The sequence below is a fragment of the Corylus avellana genome, chromosome ca2, assembly GCF_901000735.1.
Source record: "Corylus avellana chromosome ca2, CavTom2PMs-1.0".
Classification (NCBI taxonomy): Eukaryota; Viridiplantae; Streptophyta; class Magnoliopsida; order Fagales; family Betulaceae; genus Corylus; species Corylus avellana.
The window spans coordinates 16,621,156-16,640,338 of NC_081542.1; the positions used below are offsets into that span (position 1 = coordinate 16,621,156).

General features: G+C 34.9%; 1 protein-coding gene across 7 annotated transcripts; it reads right to left on the reverse strand.

The window, feature by feature from the left end:
* Positions 1-5,163: 5,163 nt before the first annotated feature.
* On the reverse strand, positions 5,164-13,637 carry LOC132168537 (DUF724 domain-containing protein 7-like). Of its 7 annotated transcripts, none has more exons than XM_059579534.1 (10): positions 13,084-13,637; positions 11,698-12,117; positions 9,997-10,467; positions 8,831-8,927; positions 8,569-8,753; positions 7,779-7,853; positions 7,576-7,672; positions 7,397-7,495; positions 6,465-6,638; positions 5,164-6,391 (listed from the first exon to the last, which is right to left on the reverse strand). In XM_059579534.1, the coding sequence occupies exons 1-10, from the start codon at positions 13,540-13,542 to the stop codon at positions 5,697-5,699; spliced, it is 2,772 nt and encodes a 923-aa protein (XP_059435517.1). In that variant the 5' UTR covers positions 13,543-13,637; the 3' UTR covers positions 5,164-5,696. The 7 variants fall into 7 exon arrangements, with proteins under 7 accessions (XP_059435517.1, XP_059435514.1, XP_059435515.1 ...); XM_059579531.1 differs by having other exon boundaries at positions 8,569-8,735; positions 11,623-12,117; XM_059579532.1 differs by having other exon boundaries at positions 6,465-6,590; positions 11,623-12,117.
* Positions 13,638-19,183: the final 5,546 nt, after the last annotated feature.

Genomic DNA, 19,183 nt, shown 5'->3' on the forward strand with positions numbered 1-19,183 from the left:
AAATTGAAACTTTGGTGTTTGAATTGAAAAACGTTGTCAACTTTAGGAGGGTAAACTGTAATTTTCCTTTATTTCTATTTAAAAAAAAAAAACTTATCGGACCCAATTTATACGGTTCATTTTGAATGAACGGCCAAGATGTTTGGAATTGTAGGTTCCTACAATTTTCTTTAAAAAAAAAAAAATGAAGAATATCTTAATAAGGAATGAATTGAGATTCATAAAAATTTGATGCCCGCATTACTAGCAATTTAGAAATCTAATATGAGAGAGTCATATAGGACCCATCGTATCAGGATCTGCTGAAATTTTTAGGGAAATTCCAGTTTCTGAAATTCTAGATCTGGGCGTCCATTTACATCCAAGGGCCAAGGTTATGCCACGTGTCCCACTAATAATAAAATAATAAAATAATATTTGAATTTTAAAAAGAAAATAATTAAATAAATAAATAAAATAATACGGGGTGGCTTATTAGTGGGACACATGGCATGACCTTGGCCCTTGGATGGAAATGGACGGCCCAGATCTAGAATTCCATAAACTGAAATTTTCCTAAGAATTTCAGTGAATTCTGATCCGGACCCATTACCCATATGTTTGGATAGGCAATCAGATAGCTTAAAATTCATTTGAACAGATAAATTTCATGTGAAATTCGCACATTTTAGCAATCAATTTGAACATATAATTGTTGTGAATTCTTATCACAATCCACAATAGAAAATGGTTCAGACAAGTGGAGTCAAACGTACAAGAATTCTCTTTATTTCAAATGAAATTGAGAGTATTCATTTTATAGTGAAGATTCAAAAATTTTGTATCTAACGGTGTACATAATTTTACATTATTAAATTTTTAAAAAAATGTTCCAACATTAACCTTATATACCCCATTAAAGATATAAACTTTTTTTTTTTTTTTTGAAGAAATTGATAATTATCATTGATAAAAGGATCGAAAGGTGGAGCTAAAGCACCTTCAACAATCAAAAGATAGAGCTAATTGCTCCGTCAAAACATCACTAATACAATTTAGAGTCTAATCCCTTCATATTCTATCACTGACATTTGTAATAGCCGCTTTCACAAGCCGGTATGCCACCTCGTTAGCTTCACGGTGGACAAAAGTACAATTCCATCTCACAAATGTGTGTAAATGTCCAAATCGACTCCATGTGCTTGTAAATGAATTGACAGCCTCCATAATTTAGTTCAGATGTTGTAGGTCAAGATATATATTTATCAAATAAATAATTATCAATTTCTTTTGAATTGAGAGTACCTTAATTTGATTTTTTAAAATATAGATGGGAGAGACACGAAATAATACAAAATTAATTTCTTGCCTAAATTTAGTTGGGTACAATAAATGAATGAGACAGATAAAAGGACGGTTGTTTTGGGCATTGATAATTTAATATTTAATCGTGGCCTTACAATTATTGCGTTATTGTAATAATACTTACAAGGAATGTCGAGTCTTTCCCTCAAAAAAAAAAAAAAGGATCAAAAAGGACATATATATACATCAAAGTCTTAAATGGCAAGCCTACCAATCTACTCGTTTTACAGAGGCAATCTTAACATGAGTAATGCTATATGACCCATCTTTTTATATTTTTCTTTTTATTCTTCCAAGTTAATATAACTTTTAAAATTATTACTGAATTTGAAATAAATTACTATTAAATTTTAATCTAACGGTAATTTTAAAAATTACATCAACTTTAAAGGATAAATAAAAAATAAAAAGATAGTTCGTAGCATTACTCTTTTAACATATACTACCAATAGGGGGCTCCTTATTTTTATTTAGGGTTTTATTCTTATTTTATTTCTAATTTTGTACTCCTCCCTTCTTGTCGCTCTCCGTTTTTGAGTTTGAATCTCTTAATTATTCGCGTCTAAGATTGAGAGAGGGATTCTTTTTACTTCCATATGAGAGTTCATGTTCAAGGGCTCCACAAGTAGACTTCTTGTTTAGGCAAGACTTTTTTCTATTAGAATAAGCATTTTCACATACATTACCTTACAAAAAGGTAATGTTATTCAGTAAATTATTATATAATTATTATACAATTAGGATGTCGTGACTAATTATCAAGTTGTATAACAGTTTACTAAATAACATTACTTAAATTAGGCTGAGTAGGCCGTCGGTTCCCGCCAATGCCTCATAATCGGCCTAGAGGAAAAATGAACCGCCTCTAAGCATTGTCGCTATGTGGAAACTCTGAATAAAAGGTTCTTGTTTGCCAGCTCATACAAAACGTTGGCAGTATCATTACAAAACAAAACTTTTTCATTATTTATACCAAATATTCTTACATTTTTTATTTATTTATTTTTTTTTTTACATCAACTACACTACCTAAGAAAAAGGTTTGTCAAACAAAGTTGAAGTACGTGCTTGGATCACTTTTATGGATAATGGCTTTATAGAGTGCAAGATGAGGGATGATGAGGATTCCCAAAAGTCAAATTGTCACACATGATGTGTCACCTCAAATAGGACCCTAAGTGATTGAGTGATTGACGTAACACAGCAAAATATTCGCCAACCATTTGAATAAAACTTAGGATTAAATATTTTTTTGTCCATGCGATTTAATAATTTTATTTTTTATTCTTTTGGTTTTGTTTTGTATCACAAAAGATACTTCAATAATGGTTAAAAATAAAAATAGTACTTTTGTCTCAATTTTGTTCAAAAATTGACAGAAATTCACGTCAACACACCTAAAAATTTGACATATGTCCATATACATAATTAAAAATGAAAAAAAAAAATTTAAAATTTAAAAAATAAAATGATTAAAAACATTAAAAAAAATTAAATTAAATAATAAAAGATATATATAATTAAAAAAATTAAAAAATAATAAATAATAATAATAAAAAAAAAAACTGGAAAGAGGTGGCTGGAGCCACCCTAGTCGGTTTGGGGGTGGCCGAACAACCCCCAACTTGCAAAATGGGAGTGGCCAAAACCACCCCCAAGGCTGTTGGAAGGTGGTTCATCCACCCCAAAAGGCCAATTAAAAAAAAAAAAAATAATAGGGTTGGCCCTTGGGGTTGGTTTCGACCACCCCCAAACCGGCCAAGGGTGGCCGGAAGCTACTCCTTTTCCAATTTTTTTTTTTTAAATAATTTAATTTAAATTTTAAATTTTTAATCATTTTAAGTATATGGACACGTATCAAATTTTTAGGGGTGTTGGCGTGGATTTTCGTCAATTTTTAGATGGAATTTAGACTGAAGTACCATTTCTGTTTTTGACCATTATTGAGGTACTGTATGTGATACAAAACGAAATCAAAGGGGCAAAAAATAAAGTTGTTAAACCACAGAAGAAAAAAAAAGTATTTAACCCTAAAATTTAATGTACTTAACAAAATAAAGATAAAATTCAATGACAAATTTTTATTTTCCCTAAACAAACAAATACATACTTTTCCTTAACTACTCGACCTTTTTTATGTATATACTATATAGCTAATATTATGTATCATATTTTTATTTTATACGACCTTTTTTATGTATATACTATATAGCTAATATTATGTATCATATTTTTATTTTATAATGTTAATAGGACACGTGTCACAATTTTGTTGATTCTAACATTTCACGTTATCGAAATCTGTTAAGTCAGTGAATTAGATTTAACTGTAAGAATTAAATTAATTTTTTGGTATATTTCAAAGACTTTTGAATTCATTTTAATACCATATGAAGCTAATTGCAAATTAAGCAAATCACAAGTATTAATTTTACATTTTTCCCTAGTGTTAATGTGACCATTCTAATAAATATTTAAATTTAAAATTAATTAAAACTATTACATCCGTATTATAAAATAATGATAAAATAAAAATGTAAATTTTATCTGCTTATGGGCACGAAGATCGAGATTCCATCGATTCAAGTCATTAAACGTTATGATATTCACTCGAAAAGAAGTGATCTGCTATTTTAATTAGAGGAATGCTAAGCTTACAAACAAATTTTACAGAAAAAATTTTACAAACTGATGTGGCACAACATGATTGGATATATGATAAGTTCAAATTTTGAAAAACCTAATCATGTTGTGCTACATCAGTTTGTAAAAATTTTTCCGTAAAATTTATTTGCAAGCCTAGCACTCTTCTTTTAATTAATGATTTGTAGCGGATTTTCTATCATTATCAATGAAGATTAATTGGGCACCAAATCATCCACAGACCTGAGTCCTGGACAAAGGATAATGTAAAGCTACTCTTCAAATTCAAATTCATGATTTTGTAACAAGGTACTAAATTTTAATTCCTAATTTTGTAATTTATCTCTTATTAAAATATTAATTAATTGATTGAATTTATTATAATTTTCTATCAACTTATTAATTTTTTGTAATAGAAGTGGGGTGGGGGCTGGGGGTTGGGGCGTTAGGGAGAATTATGATCACATTTATTAGTTACAGTTTTGGTAGGTACGAGAAGACAGATAAATGCCTATATCTCATTGAGTTCTTGTCCAGTTGTCCATAGGCACTAGTCATTAAACATGAAAAAACGTGCAACTAAAAAGTGGGACACCATCATATTCAATTGAAGGTATTTATTTAGGAAATTAAATTTCAAAAGTATTTTTTAATAATTAGTTTACAATTAAATCTTCAAGTTAGTTATGTAAAAATATATTTATGTAATACTGTTTATATTCAAAAACTATAACATAACTCAAAAATAATACATATTTATGTAATACTATTTATAGTGAAATTTCTTAGTAAAGTCGGGATTATTAAAAACTATCAGATGACTCAAATGAAAAGACTAATTCAATTGAACTCAAAAGTGTTGTTAGGGGTTAATGTGTAACGCTAAAAGAAAGACCTATATCTTCTTTGTATCCTCTCAAAATTAATGTGACTTTTAAAATCACAATAGTGATTTATTACAAATTTAATAATAATTTTAAAAATCACATCAATTTTAAAAGAACATAAAAAAGATATAAGATGTCTTTTAACATTAGTCGGGATATATAACTTTTACTACAAATTCTTTACTTAGCATGTCAAACATCAAGTTACGGTCCATATAGCATTTATCACGCTTAAAAACTTACTTGACAATTCACAATAACACTTGTACGTCAACCACAATGAATCAAATGATGTGAAAGATTGTAATATATATCAACCATTTCCTCTTTCTTTCTCCATTTTTTCTATGCCCACTAAAACGGAACTGGGGCTGAATTCCACCCCATATACACATGGAAATCATTTCTCTTGGATGATTACGGATTTTCAATCTTCTGTTCATCCCCTGTAGGCAACCTGGGCCACCCTGCTTCTATTGCCAAATACCAACAGTTAACACCACCACCAAGACTGGCATCGAAGAGCCACTATAACATCAATCACTAACAATGAAAACATTCAAAAGATTAGATAACTACAGCCATGAGCCAAAATACAGTCAATCACCAGCCATCAATCACTGAGAGGTGGCATCTTAAGACTATATATAAAAACTGAAAGGACTCATAGAAAGCCCACGTAAGATGTCAGAAATACCTAATTCTATGAACACTACTACCCTAACGTTTTAAGTTAACAACTCCTATGATCAGCTGCACAGCACCTCCTGCGGCCATGAACATTGAGGGAATTACCAGAGGAAACCATTAAGAGAGCCGACATCATCCCAATTTCCAAGGTGCGTCTGCAATCTTCTCAAAACCAAGCCGGGTGCTCTGAAGTTCTTCATTGATTGCAATCACACGCACCTGCAAGACGGACATTTCATGTTCTTTACTCTCCTTTTCTGACTTCATTAATGCATGCTTTTCCTGTAACTCAGCTATCTGCTTCTCAATATTTGCCATCTCTTCAGCCATTTCTGTTTTCTCACGACTATAACGCAATATCTTGCACTCGGCATCTTTTGACTCATTCAGAATCAGCCCTTGCTTATCTTTAATTGATAGCATTTCATTAATACGACCCCGTAAAACTGTGACATCAAATCCAAGCTTTTCCAAGTCAAGAAGACTCTCCAAATAGCTATCAAAAATTCTTCTAGGATCATCAAGTTGCAACTTGGATATTTTCTCAACCAAACTGGAAAAGGCTACCATATTACCAATAGCCAATCCCTCACGATACACCTCGCTACATTTACTCAAAGGACGAAAGTGTGGATATTGTGGCAGCATTCTGAATATTTCCATAGATTCAATTGTCTTCCAGAGTAGCGAGGTCTTCTCAAATGGAAAGCTTCTATTCTCATCCAACGCAAAGTCACCTGTGGCAACAGTTGCAGGAACTTGCACAATATCATGTTGTTGTTTTCTTGCTTCATTGCATTCATCAACGGTCAGACCAGGTGATAGTTCTAAGCAGAAAACAAATATAATCAGAACAAATTACAATAACAGGGAATGAATTCAAATGTCAAACAAGCTTACTTGACTCTTTGGCATTTGGTGGGCACTGCAACCTTTCACCAATCCATGTAGCTAGAGGTTGATCATCAACGTCCATATTGCCGGGTGCTGCAATGCTACTCATACCAACATCATCTGTTGAGGAATCTGTCGCAGAAACTTCAGCTAATTGTATTCTTGAGAAGTCATGAGAGTCTACAAAATGCAAGCTATGGCTTCAGTTCTAGACATCAGCTGTATAACAGGGTAAATTTTTTTTTTCCTAATTTGTTCCTAATGAAGTTTTTTCCCATCAGGGTGGGGAAAAAAGCTTTCCTAATCCATCTTTTCTTCCCAGCGATTATTCCCAATTGAAGTCATGCTTTTTCTTCACACATGAATTCTCACATTCATGTAAAATAAAAGTCCTTTGTATAAGTTTGAATATGGAGAGAAGCACATTGCTTGACAATTGATGTTGTTCAGTACATAATTAAGAATGGTCACCTTTTCTTAGGAAAATATATCGCACAAACAAAGGAATCTAATGCTGTATTTAATTGTAGAGGAATCAAGGGAGAAGAGCCTTAGAGTGCTTGTTGCAAAATTCCAAGACTTCTTTCATTCTCATAAAATGAAGGATAAAAGAACATTACTTGTATACTCGCCAGAATTTGAAAGCCACATCACAACTAGTCCCCTCCACCTACCTTAAATTGTGGCTTATAGTTTTAAGGTTCTGCTTTATTTTGTTCCCCTTGATGAATGCATTTTGAGTTGCTTCCCGAATGCTTCCACAATCTTTTATTTTTCGGATTTTGTCTCTCCCTTTTACTACTTTGGGGATAGTCCAACATTATTACTTCCTAAATTCTTGGTCCTTGCTTGGTTTATTATAAGTTTCTGGTCTCTATAAGCTTCAGAAACTCCTCACTAGAAGGTTGAAAAAGGGAACTAAGGTTACACACTCATACCTGCAGATTTCACCCCAGCAAGCATATCTGAAGCAACTGCTTGAGTTGAATGATCTTCTACAACAATTTCAGTGCCTTCAACTCCATTCTGCTCCTCACCTACAAATCATATAGCACAGTGGTTTTTATAAAAGTGAGAAATACCCAGCCAACTATTGTGGCTTGAAGCTATTATATACCTCCATCTGAAGCTTTTGAGCTTGTGTCAACAAATTTTCGGGGCCTTCCTCTCTTTCTTTTAATACTGTTTCCCTCAGATTTCTGCTGATCTATTTCCTGCACAGTAAGAACAAATAGCATAACTAATAGCACTGGGCTGAGCAACAAACAGAACTAAAGAAAAGACAAATCACTATGGTGGACCTTCCACTAAACGTATTACCGTGTCTAAACACAGACCCAAGCTATGTAGCAGATTAGCCAAACTTGCAACACTAGCAAGTTGAGATGTCACAACCTGAGCATCGATAGCTTACTTTTAGATAATGTCAAATGAAATACTCGCCCAAAACTGGAAACCTTTAACACTTCATGTTCATCCTTTTTCCACATATTCATGTTAAAATATTTATTAATGACTAAATTCACTATTTCCTATTAACTTAAGTTTTTAAGATAAGTGGTAATTTAATATGATATCAAAGTCAAGGTCTAAGTTCGAACTTTGACTCCACAATTTACACAATTTTAGTCAAATATTCTACATGTTGAGAGGGATTTTGAACTTGCACATTTTAAATGATTAAATTCATTATTTCCTATCCGCATAAACTTTTGGGACGAGCGGTAATTTAACAATTCAAACTGTAGACTCTTAACTTGAAAATTAAATTGATAATGCCATAGAAATCTTCATTTGTCTTTTTGAGTGGTTCTTTTTTTTTGGGTAGAAGTGAATCTCTCTCTCTCTCTCTCTCTCACTCATGTGCACCACACTAGAATGGCTATCTACTTTGCCTAAAAAGAGTGACATGTTAGTTACTCATCAAGCCATTTAAATGAAGTGTACCATACAAATTCCCTTTTCCATTATCTTTTTTTTTTTTTTCTGATAACAATAAAAAAAATTTAATTCTCAGTGGCACAAAACACTTGACAATCATATAAGTAATTAGTAACCTCGTACTACTAAGTGATGACTATAATAAGGTGAATCTCAGTTCCACACTTACTAAGGACCTATCTTCTGCTCGATGATTTGTATCCTTCAGATCTGAAAGCTGACAAAAATTTCCAGAGCGTGAAACCCCTATTACCTTAGCTTCCAACCCCAAGATGACAGGCATTTCAGCTTCTTTCCTAATAGTCTCCGGAACAATTTCTTTTGCAGTGCCACCACCTGCATTGCCCTCCTTAACTGTATATGATTAAAAATCATGCCTTTTTACTATAGAAAATCCAATCAATGCATTGTACATTTATGACCATATATACCTGCTGCTGAAGACGGTGGGCTTTTAACCAGTGACTTTGGACGTCTTCCCCTCTTATTTACACGACTTGATTTTTGACTGTCCAATTCACCATACTTCTGTGGAATTTCAGGTCATGGAAGAAACAAAACTTAAGTGTAGTTAAGTGACTCTCACTTCCCTTCAAGGTGATAAAGAAAACAAATAAAGAAAAAATAGTCATGTAGAATGGTTACTCTAAATCATGTCATCTTCACTGAAAATTGTAAAACGCAAAATTGCACCTTGAGCGGTATCCACCCCAACTAAGCCAAATGAACCAGGCTTCATTAAATTTCTAATAAGGAATACACAAATGTTTGTTTATGTTGTACTTTAACAAACAACCATCTCCATGTATTGGGTGCAGTCATGTCAACAAGTTTCAAGACATCTGGATGCACACATAAGCAAATACAAATACAAGAGCTTGCATATTGTAGTGTCACAGTGCCAAAGCTCACATTCCATACTCTTATGCTTTTATAATTTCTCTAATTGTTTCTTTATTCCTTTTCTTTTTATTTTTGAATATGGAACCTCCGTCCGTCCACATGTTCGACATCAATCACCAACCTCTATTTAAAACATAAGGAGGGAAAGGATTGGATTGGCTATATAGCAACTACCTTTTAAATCTATAAGTAACGAAAGCAATCCTATAATAGAGTTCCCAGTTTTTTTTTTTCAAATAAAATCTAAAGACACCAAAGGTAAATACATGAACCCTACAAAATATACTATAATATGTAAGATTTATTAAGGAACTTCATGTTAGCTTTGCAAATCTTCAAAAGTATATGTTGCATACTTCTTCAACTCCCCTACCTTTGAACTTGAATCCTTGAGTTGGAAAGGTAACTTTGAGAAGAGAAAATTAAGTTATTATGAATAGGGAAAAGGGCTGATTGGTGAGATTCCATGCTAAAACTTTGTAGTGAATGGAAAATCATGTCAAGGTGGATTGCAGAATGATCTCTTACTTCAATATGTTCATGTTTGTCTTGATCAAATTTGTATGTATAGGAAACATAGATAAATAAGGGTTAACAAAAGGGATTCAACTCACTCATGTTTGTCTAGATCAAAATTTGAGCATATAGCACTTGAAGAAGTAAACGAAGGACTAAGAGAGAAGATTCAACTCACAACTTTCACTTTTCTAGCAAGGCTCTCATTTTTTGTGAAAGGTTGATTGCCAAGGACCCCCGAGTGTCTCTGTTGTTTACCTCCACTTTTTGGCGGAGCTGATCTAGACAGTACTTTTCTTGATATTTTGCTTCGCTTCTTCCTTAACTGACATGCAGTAGCAGATAATAGGGCCTCTGAGGTCATCGTTGTTTTCAACTTTTTTGGAGGATGTAACTCTGTAGGATTACCCTTAGGGTTGAGCAGTTTTATCTTCCTCGTGCCTGGTGTCAAGGCACGAGTAACTACTTTTTCATCATCAGGACTTGACTGCTCCATCAAATTCTTCACAGAATTTGTAGGAGGTATACTCTCGTCCATGTTATCTTTTGCAACAACAGAACTTTCAACTTGAACAGTTACCTCAGGGTTACTGGCATTGTTACATGTGTCTCTCGTCTGTTCTTGAAAATCTGAAGAGACAATTAATTCCTGAAACAAAAATCCTATCATTTGAGCTACCAATAAATCCTTTCGAGTATAACTTTAGTAACTCTAACCCATGCATGTCACTAAACTTTCTAATATAAATTCATCATTGTTATCTAAACACCAAGGCACACCTAGGTGATGGCATACGTGATTGATTGCCTAGTCACCATGGTCATTGTATTCTCAGCAATTCATGCACCACATTTGTATCATTCTCAGAACAAATCAGTAAGTGATCATGTAATTGGAGGTAACTTCATATGAAAAATGATAAATATGAAGAGAGCTTGTTAACTATGACCTATTAGTAAATATACTTCTACAAGCAACAAACATGGGTTGAACAAGAAAGACATTACCAAACATGAAGTCACAAAACGCATGTAGTTTATGCATCCAGTAAATCTCCCAATTGCCAATTTCCTGATAAAGGGTGGGCAACCACTCTTTAGAACAGAAACTTTGGCTCACACCAGAACACAGAGCGAGAGCTAAACCTAATCTTACCAATGCATATATTGGCATGTCTCTAAATGTGAATTTAACAACACTGATGGGTCAAAACCCTTACATGCTATACAAATAAAGAAAATCATACATAAACCCACTAAAAGAAGGTGTGTGCATTACCACGAAAAGATATTGGACTAAGTACCTCACTATGATTTTCAGCAGATATATGAACATTATACTAACAAAAATAATATGACATATGGGTCCATCCAATCATGTCATTCATCTACCAAATGATTCCTCAAGTCGGCTGTGTGCATTGAATCATATAAAAGAGAATTTCTGTACCTTTGCAGTGAAAAGATTTACAGATGCTATGGAGACGACATAAAGCTCATTTTGGTAGAGAAGGGCAGGATGTACACACACAACTTAGTCCATATGTTTTGGAAGAAGAGATGAAAAGATACGAAAGGTTGTAGAGAGCATAACAACACCACCCACTATAACTATCAAATGCAAACTCATTGCCACCACCAAACCCCACCCCACCCTAATTTTTTATTTATTTATTTTTTGATGATGTGGAACCTCACCAAGGCAGGGCGCTTCAAACCCTCCTCCCAATTCAACTAGAGAGAGACACACACAGACAGAGAGAGAGAGAGAGACAGAGAGAGAGAGGGGAAAAGGAGACAATACCTGAGATCCACTAACCCATTCCTCATCTATCCATTGCATTCGAGGAGAGAGATAGAGAGGAAAAGGAGACAATACCTGAGATCCGCTAACCCATTCCTCTCCTTTCCTTTGCATACGAGGCCTTAATGTTGACTGATTGAATATCCTATCCTCATTTGTTTGCTTGAAATAGACAAGATACTTTGTATCAGTAACACATTTGGCAATCACGCCTGCCCGCCAAGCAAATTCACAAAATGCATCCACTTTTTCCAACACATTATATTTTATGTCTGTGTGAGGAGGTGGAGGAGAAGGCCGAATATGGAGCAAATCTACAGTAACCTTTCCAAGCTCAGCCTCATCACCATTTCTTGAGCTCTGGTACTTCACAAAAAAAGTATCATCCTTGTTTTCTTTAATGACAATTGCAGGGAACCAAGCATCACTTAAATTTTCTTCTTCTACATTCACTTCTACATCCATTCCTGTGCTAAAACTTGACCCTGTCTTTTGCTTTAGAAATCAAAATTGCCAATCAGGCATATGGTATAGAGAGTTAATCAAATAACACATATCTTCAGCCATATTAACGAAGAGTGAGCAAATTGGAAATAGGATATTGTGAGGCTCCATGACAGACTAAAAGAATATTCAGCAGATAAATTCACAAAGACAAGAAACTGAGCAACACAACAGCGCATACATTACATAAAGAAATATGAACATGCACACAGACATCCATAGGTACGTATAAATATGCATTGTACATTGGATTTTTTTTACAATCAGCTCCAAGAAATGGCAAAACTTTCGCTTGAGTTTTAAAAGTAACATGCAATGGAGCCATTCAAATTCTATGCAACATCTAAACGTCCCTGACCATTTCCATGGCGTACTTCAACCAAACTAGTGTGAATCCAAATTGAATGACACAGCTCACTGATAGAACCCAAAATTAAATAAAATTAGGATTAAACACCAAGCATTAAGAAGATACCAAACCTATCAAGATTCACAACACCAACTCATGTTCACAAATAACTACAATCCGTACCCAAGGTAACTCAATCGGCTGGAGACCATACCTCATAAAACAAAGGTCACTACAGATAACTTCTCATGATATCAAACGTAAGCAATACAGTTCACGAAATGTACAAACCCACAAATTAATACCCACCAAAGTCACATGTTTAGCGCATAAATCAACGAAAAAACATTACTACAATCAAACCAATAAGCAATCCTTTACGTTATTAACCACATATCACATCTTCTCTTTCTAAGTAATTCAGTTTTACTAGAAAAGAGCAAAGGGCGAAACCCAAGTATTAGATCAGCAATCTAACAAACCCACAAATTATCACCCGTTAAAAAAAATCAAATTTTTCTCCCGAATCCGAATAACAAAAAAAAAAAAAAAAAAAGTCAAAATCCCCTACTTAAACCCTAAAACCCAGATAAACCCACATTACGTACCCGCTTGTCAGGCCGAACCCAAATCCCATTGAGCCACTCTTTGTGCACCCTCAATTCCTTTCGGTCAAACTCAATCACATCCGGTGGGTTCTTGAAGTAAACCCTGTACCTCGAGTCTCCCAGAACCTTCACAACCACACCAGTCCACCACCCGTCCCTGCAATACGCACCAACAACCCCGCCGAGCTCCAAATCCTGGGCTGTAAACTCTTCTTGGGGAGGCTTGGGCCTTATGTAGCCCTCGTCGACGTACTCCTTCAGCGGCTCGGACCCATCTTCAGTGAGCAAGGTCCGGTACTCGACCCTAGCCCTCGTGTACTTCTTGGGTATGGGCGGCTGGATGACGGTGGCCACGTACCACGAGCCCTTGAACCCTGGCTCGTCGCTGCTCACTTCAACCTCCTCTCCCACGCTGTAGATCTGGTCTCGGAAGCTGCTGCCTTCATCAGGGCTTCCCATTTTGTTGTGTTGCGAGTCTGGTAGGGGTCGGGAGGGAATCCCACTGGGACGTTTTTTACGGTCAATGGTGAGAGAAAAGTTTTGCAATAGATAACGTATCCATAGGACCATAGGGCTCCGTTTCCGTTTGCATTTCAAAAAATGGGTCCAAATTTGGATGGATTCAGAACACGCATAAACCCATTGATATTTCAATTATCACCTTAAAATATATTTAATTAAAATATTAAATTATCTTTAAATAAATTCTACTTTTTTTTCTCTTGTGGCCGAACCACCAGGGGATCCTTGGAATAATATATATTATCACCTCCAACCGGTCTTTTGGGGGCCGTGGCCACCCCCAATCGGCCTTTGGGATGGCCGAAGCCACCCCTATGTTAAGTTGAAGTGGGCAGTCACTCCTATGAGAAAAATGGGGTGACTGAACCTCCCAATATTTTTTAATAATTTATTTTATTATTTTATTTTATATTTATTTTTTAATGTAAATAATATTTTATAATTTTATATTGAGTAGGACACGTGGTGGGTTGGTGGCTGTTTGATGAAAATGGATGGCCAAGATTTTAAAAAAAATTGATGGACAATTTTCCCCTGGGGATCCCAATCCTACAAATGGGGTTTTTGCCACCTTGCCGCTTCAAATTTTAATGGAAGGAAAAAGAAAGGAAAAAAAAAAAAATGTGAGTGAAAAATAAGAATACTTTTAAACACACGGTATAAAATGGTCTATTTTAATAACTGCGAAAATTAGCACATTTAGAAGTCTTCAACGTATTCAACTTCTCAAAGATGAGCAATCGCAGTGGAAATCGATAACAGGGGCTCATGGCCAATCAATTAACAAGTGATCTTTGTTTATGGCCAAAATTGTCAACAACGAATCACCATCTAAGAGCATCTCCAACAATATTAGGTATTTTATTTGGGCTCTGTTTACTTCGACGTAAAATAGTGGTCAACGGAAAATATTTTTCTTTTGACCGAAAATTCTTATTTAATTTTCGGAAAATGGTTTACGGTTTTGAAAACCGTAAACTATTTTCCAACTATGAGCATCTCATTCTTAAATCGATGGACCTCGCCAAGACTCGCCCAGAACCTCGCTAGGACTTGACCGGGACCCGTCCGACACCTAACCAGGACTTAGGGCTGAGCAAATTACCGATTAACCGACTTCCGACTGATTTCGACCGACACCGACCGTTACCGACTAGATGGCAGACAATAGCGGCATGATTTTTTTTATTCCAAATTTTTCGGTTCAGTAGGCGGAAGAGGTTTTTTAACCGAACTGACTTTACCGACCGACTTTCGACCAACTTTACCGACAAAATTTGCCACTTTTCCACATATTGACATTACCGACACCGACTTTACCAATCACATTTGGTTCGAAATGCGAAATAAAATAAAATTTGACGGAATAAGTCGGTGAAATAACCGACTTTACCGACATTGTCAATTCGAAAGGCGAAAATAAAAATTTTCTACCGAAACCGACATTATCGACCAACGCTTAGCCCTACCGGGACTTGCCCAGAACCCGCCCAGGACCTGGCCGGGACCCGCCCGGGACCTGCCCGAAACTTGACTAGGACCAGCCTGGGACTTGACCGGGACCCGGTCAAGTCCTGGGTGGGTCTCGGCGGGGTCCCAGTCAAGTCCTGGGTAGGTCCGTGCGAGGTCCCGATTAAGTTCTAGCGGGGTCCCGGGCAGGTCCCTACGTGGTCTCGAACAAGTCCTATGCAGGTCTCGGCGGGGACCTTATTCGAAAAAATATATATAAAAAAAGATATTAAAAAAAATTTATTTTCCATGTGTAAGGTAAATGCCGTAAAATGTTTTCGACATAAAATACTTTCAGGGAAAATGGCTTTCCTGAAAATATTTTACGAAGGAAACTATTTTATGTCGAAGTAAACGGAACCTTAGTGACAAAATACTATTCTCTATTTTACCTATTCATTTTTCTATACAAACTCTACCGGCTTCTTTATTATATTATCTACTTTTCTTTAAATATTATTATTTAATATTTTTAATTTTTAATTTTTTTTTTCACTTTTCTCTCTCTCTCTCTCTCCTTCCGCCTCAACCCAAATCCCCCATGGCCAACCTCTGCAATTATCTCTTCCCTCTCCTCTCTCTCCCTCCACACCACCACAACCCAAAAAAACTTTCAATTTTGGAGCTTAAACAACCTGCCACAGAAGAAGGATTTGATGCTAGAAGAAAAAAGAATTTGATACGGTCGGCCTATGTGGATTTAAACTCAATCTGCGACGGTGGGTTTTGGTGCTCATGTTGAGAAATTATTTCTTTGGATTTCGAATGATTTTAGGTGTGGTTAATGTGAAGCTATGAGCTAGATTTCAGATTTTTTGTTTGTTTTGGTGCTCATGTTGGGCATGGCTTATATGCTTTCTCTGCAATGGACAGCTCTCTTGCTTCACATTAACCATATAGAATCGAAAGCTAATGTAACAAACATGAGAAAATCAAAAGCTTGGTCTTGAGGAATTTGGTCAGTCTCATGGGGTGTAGGTAAGGAAGAATGATTTGATTCGAATCCCCCCTTCTTCTCTTATATGGACATATAAAAAAAAAAAAAAACAAAACAAAAAACCACCTCTCACCCACATCAAAATTAACCCTAGTGGCAACAAAACAACCTAATTTTGTTAGGATTTTCAAGAATCCTAAAATATAAACCCCATCTGGTGAAGGTGGAAAATACCTGTCATATATTGTGGAGATGCCCCTCTTCATGTGTGGTATGGGAAGAATGCCCTAGGAAAATTCATAAGGAATTCTTGGAGTTGGAAAAGAAGATTAAGAGCAATGAGATCATGATCAATAATATTATAGTTTTCCCGAATCCCCGATCGAGATGGAAGGATCCTTCTAGACTTCTAGTGGGGTCTTTAAGATTAATTGATAAGACCCTTAAAATTAGGGCCGGCAATTTTGACACGACCCGTGAACCCTACACGAACACGACACGAAAAAACAGGTATTGGGTTTGGGCTAATCGGGTTCGGGTCGTAATCGGGTCTACCCGATTAAGACCCAAAAATTTCGGGTCTGACGGGTCGACCCGCCAGACCCGGTTTTTTTTTCTTTCTTTTTTTTCTGCCTCACGTTAGACGGCTCACCTCACGTTTTCTTTTTTTTTTATTTTTTTTATTTTTTGCATTTCTTTTTAGTAGCACACTTTATTGACAATTTATACAATAATGGTAATTAAATCCATGTAGCAAGATTTACAAAACATGCCTACGGGCTATGGCTACATTATGGTACATGTATGTATGCAAGTTTTCTCTTTTCTCTTTTTTCAATCACACATGTGGAAGTAGAAGTTTCCGATTTAATTGGTAAAGCAGATTCTATTTGATTCAATTTCTCTTCTACCAAAATTATCACTCTTTTTTTCTTTTTCTTTAATTGTTTTCTCTACCTTTTGTCCGAAGAAATTTTTGGAAATATTATTATTGGCACTCAATCCACAAGCAGATCTAATAACCAGTTAAGTACTACTGTGAGAAGATTTTCTGTACTCTTAAGGCCATTTGTGCCCAAACAGATGCATATATATCAAACTTAAAAGGAGTTAAGTACGTAATTACCAACAAAAGAGAAAGCCAACAAGAAAACTCCAAAGGAGTAATTCCATTCATCAAGCTGACAAGAAACTGTGATTTTCATTGTTTAAATTAATTTTTTAACACTTTTGTTACATGTGGGACTAAAGGGTGATGATTGAGAGCACACGGCGTGCATAGCACGCCTGTGCATTTTTTTTTTTTTTAATTAAAAGAAAAATTTTTACACGCCGCGTGTTGTCTTCATTTACCCGGGACTAAATTATAAGTGGACTATTTTAATAAATGAACTTACTTGTTTTAACTTTTAACTTTTAAGTTTATATGAAATTATGAGTTTAGTAATTTCTTTTGGAGTACAATTTGTCAATTACGGTCACTTTCCAATTTTTTTTTTTTTTTTTTTCTTATCCTTTATTAAAGCCTTTAATCTCTTATAACTCAATTTTTTGCATTGACTATATTGATGTATCAGTATTATTATTACAATTTTGAATTTTAATTCTTTTTTAAAAAATTTATAGTTTAGGGTAATCGGGTCGTGTCGGGTCGTGTCTACACAATTAGACCCGGTTATTTTAAACGGGTAAAACGGGTCGTGTCGGGTTACCCGGTTATTTTCGTGTCATAATCGTGTCAAACTCGATTACCCGTTTAGCTAAATGGGTCGTGTCTGGATATAGGCTAATCGTGTAACGGGTACCCACGGGTCATAATCGAATCGTGTATGGATACCCATTTTGCCAACCCTACTTAAAATGATGGGTGAGGGAGTTATTGTTAAACACAGTGATCGAGAGAAAGGTTGCGGCAACAATACACACCCTTAAGGGAACTGTTTGTTGTACATCACTGATCCAACAACGGCAAAGGCATTTGCGGCTTGAAAGGCAGTGATATTTGGCAGACCTTGACTTACGATGTGTCATTCTGGAAGGTAATGCGATAGAGATAATAAAGGCTCTTCAGACAAAATACCCTTCATGGCTGAGGTATAATAATTTGATTGAGGGTTGGAAAATTATTTTGAATAGTCTCCAATCTTGGTATGTTGTGCAAAGAGAATCCAATATATATGGCGGCTAATGGTTTGGCGAAATTAATTAGCACTTCAAAATTCTGTGGAAGTAATTTGGATGGAATATCTGGTGTTCCTTCATGATATTGTACTTGTTGAATGTAGTACGATTTGATTTTTCATGAATGAAATTCTGAAATTTTGTCAAACAAAAAAAAAATCAGCCCCATCCAAATGCACCATTAAAAGAAAATGACTAAACTTACAACTATTTTAATACTATATTTTACAACATATCAACATGTGATTCAAGGGCCTAACCTTTTATTTTAATGACTAAAGAGGATTCAATCACACATTAACAATCATGTATATATATATATATATATATGTTCACACAAGGAGAAAAAGAGGAAGAGAAATTTGAATTAGTAGCCTTTGCTTTATGAGGCATGGTCCTTACTCGTCTGAGCTACTCATTGGGGACGTATCAATGTTATATATCTTGAACATAAAAAATAAAATAAAATAATAAAAAAGAGAAGCCGTGCTTAAACCTAATTCTAATTTTTTTTTTTGTTTTTTTTTTTTAAAAAATATAAGATAAATTCTTGAGTCAAAGCGCCATAACACATCAACTTTATATATATATATATATATATATATATATATAAAGTATATATGTTTTAATGAATAAATGCAAAATTGGTCATGGTTGGCCTAAATTGACCTAAATTATAAATCACTTCATGTGATATAAAAAAATAATATAAAGTATATATGTTTTAATGAATAAATGCAAAATTGGTCATGGTTGGCCTAAATTGACCTAAATTATAAATCACTTCATGTGATATAAAAAAATAATTTATAGGTTCTTAAGGTAGGACAAAATAACAGTTTACTCCTTGAAATCAATTTCCATGCTCTAAAGACAAATGCCAGTTTAATAAAAAAAGTAACCCGATTTTATCCAACTTAATTTGAAGAAAAACTTTGTTACAATTTAATA

Bases quoted from the DNA above. Each gene is read 5' to 3' on its own strand.
- LOC132168537 (XM_059579530.1), bottom strand. From the start codon at position 13,542: ATGGGAAGCCCTGATGAAGGCAGCAGCTTCCGAGACCAGATCTACAGC. The intron at 12,118-13,083 runs GTACGTAATGTG...TGATTTCTAAAG, and splicing joins GGGTTCGGCCTGACAAGCGG to CAAAAGACAGGGTCAAGTTT. The intron at 6,639-7,396 runs GTATGAGTGTGT...TGCATTTTGTAG, and splicing joins TGCTGGGGTGAAATCTGCAG to ACTCTCATGACTTCTCAAGA.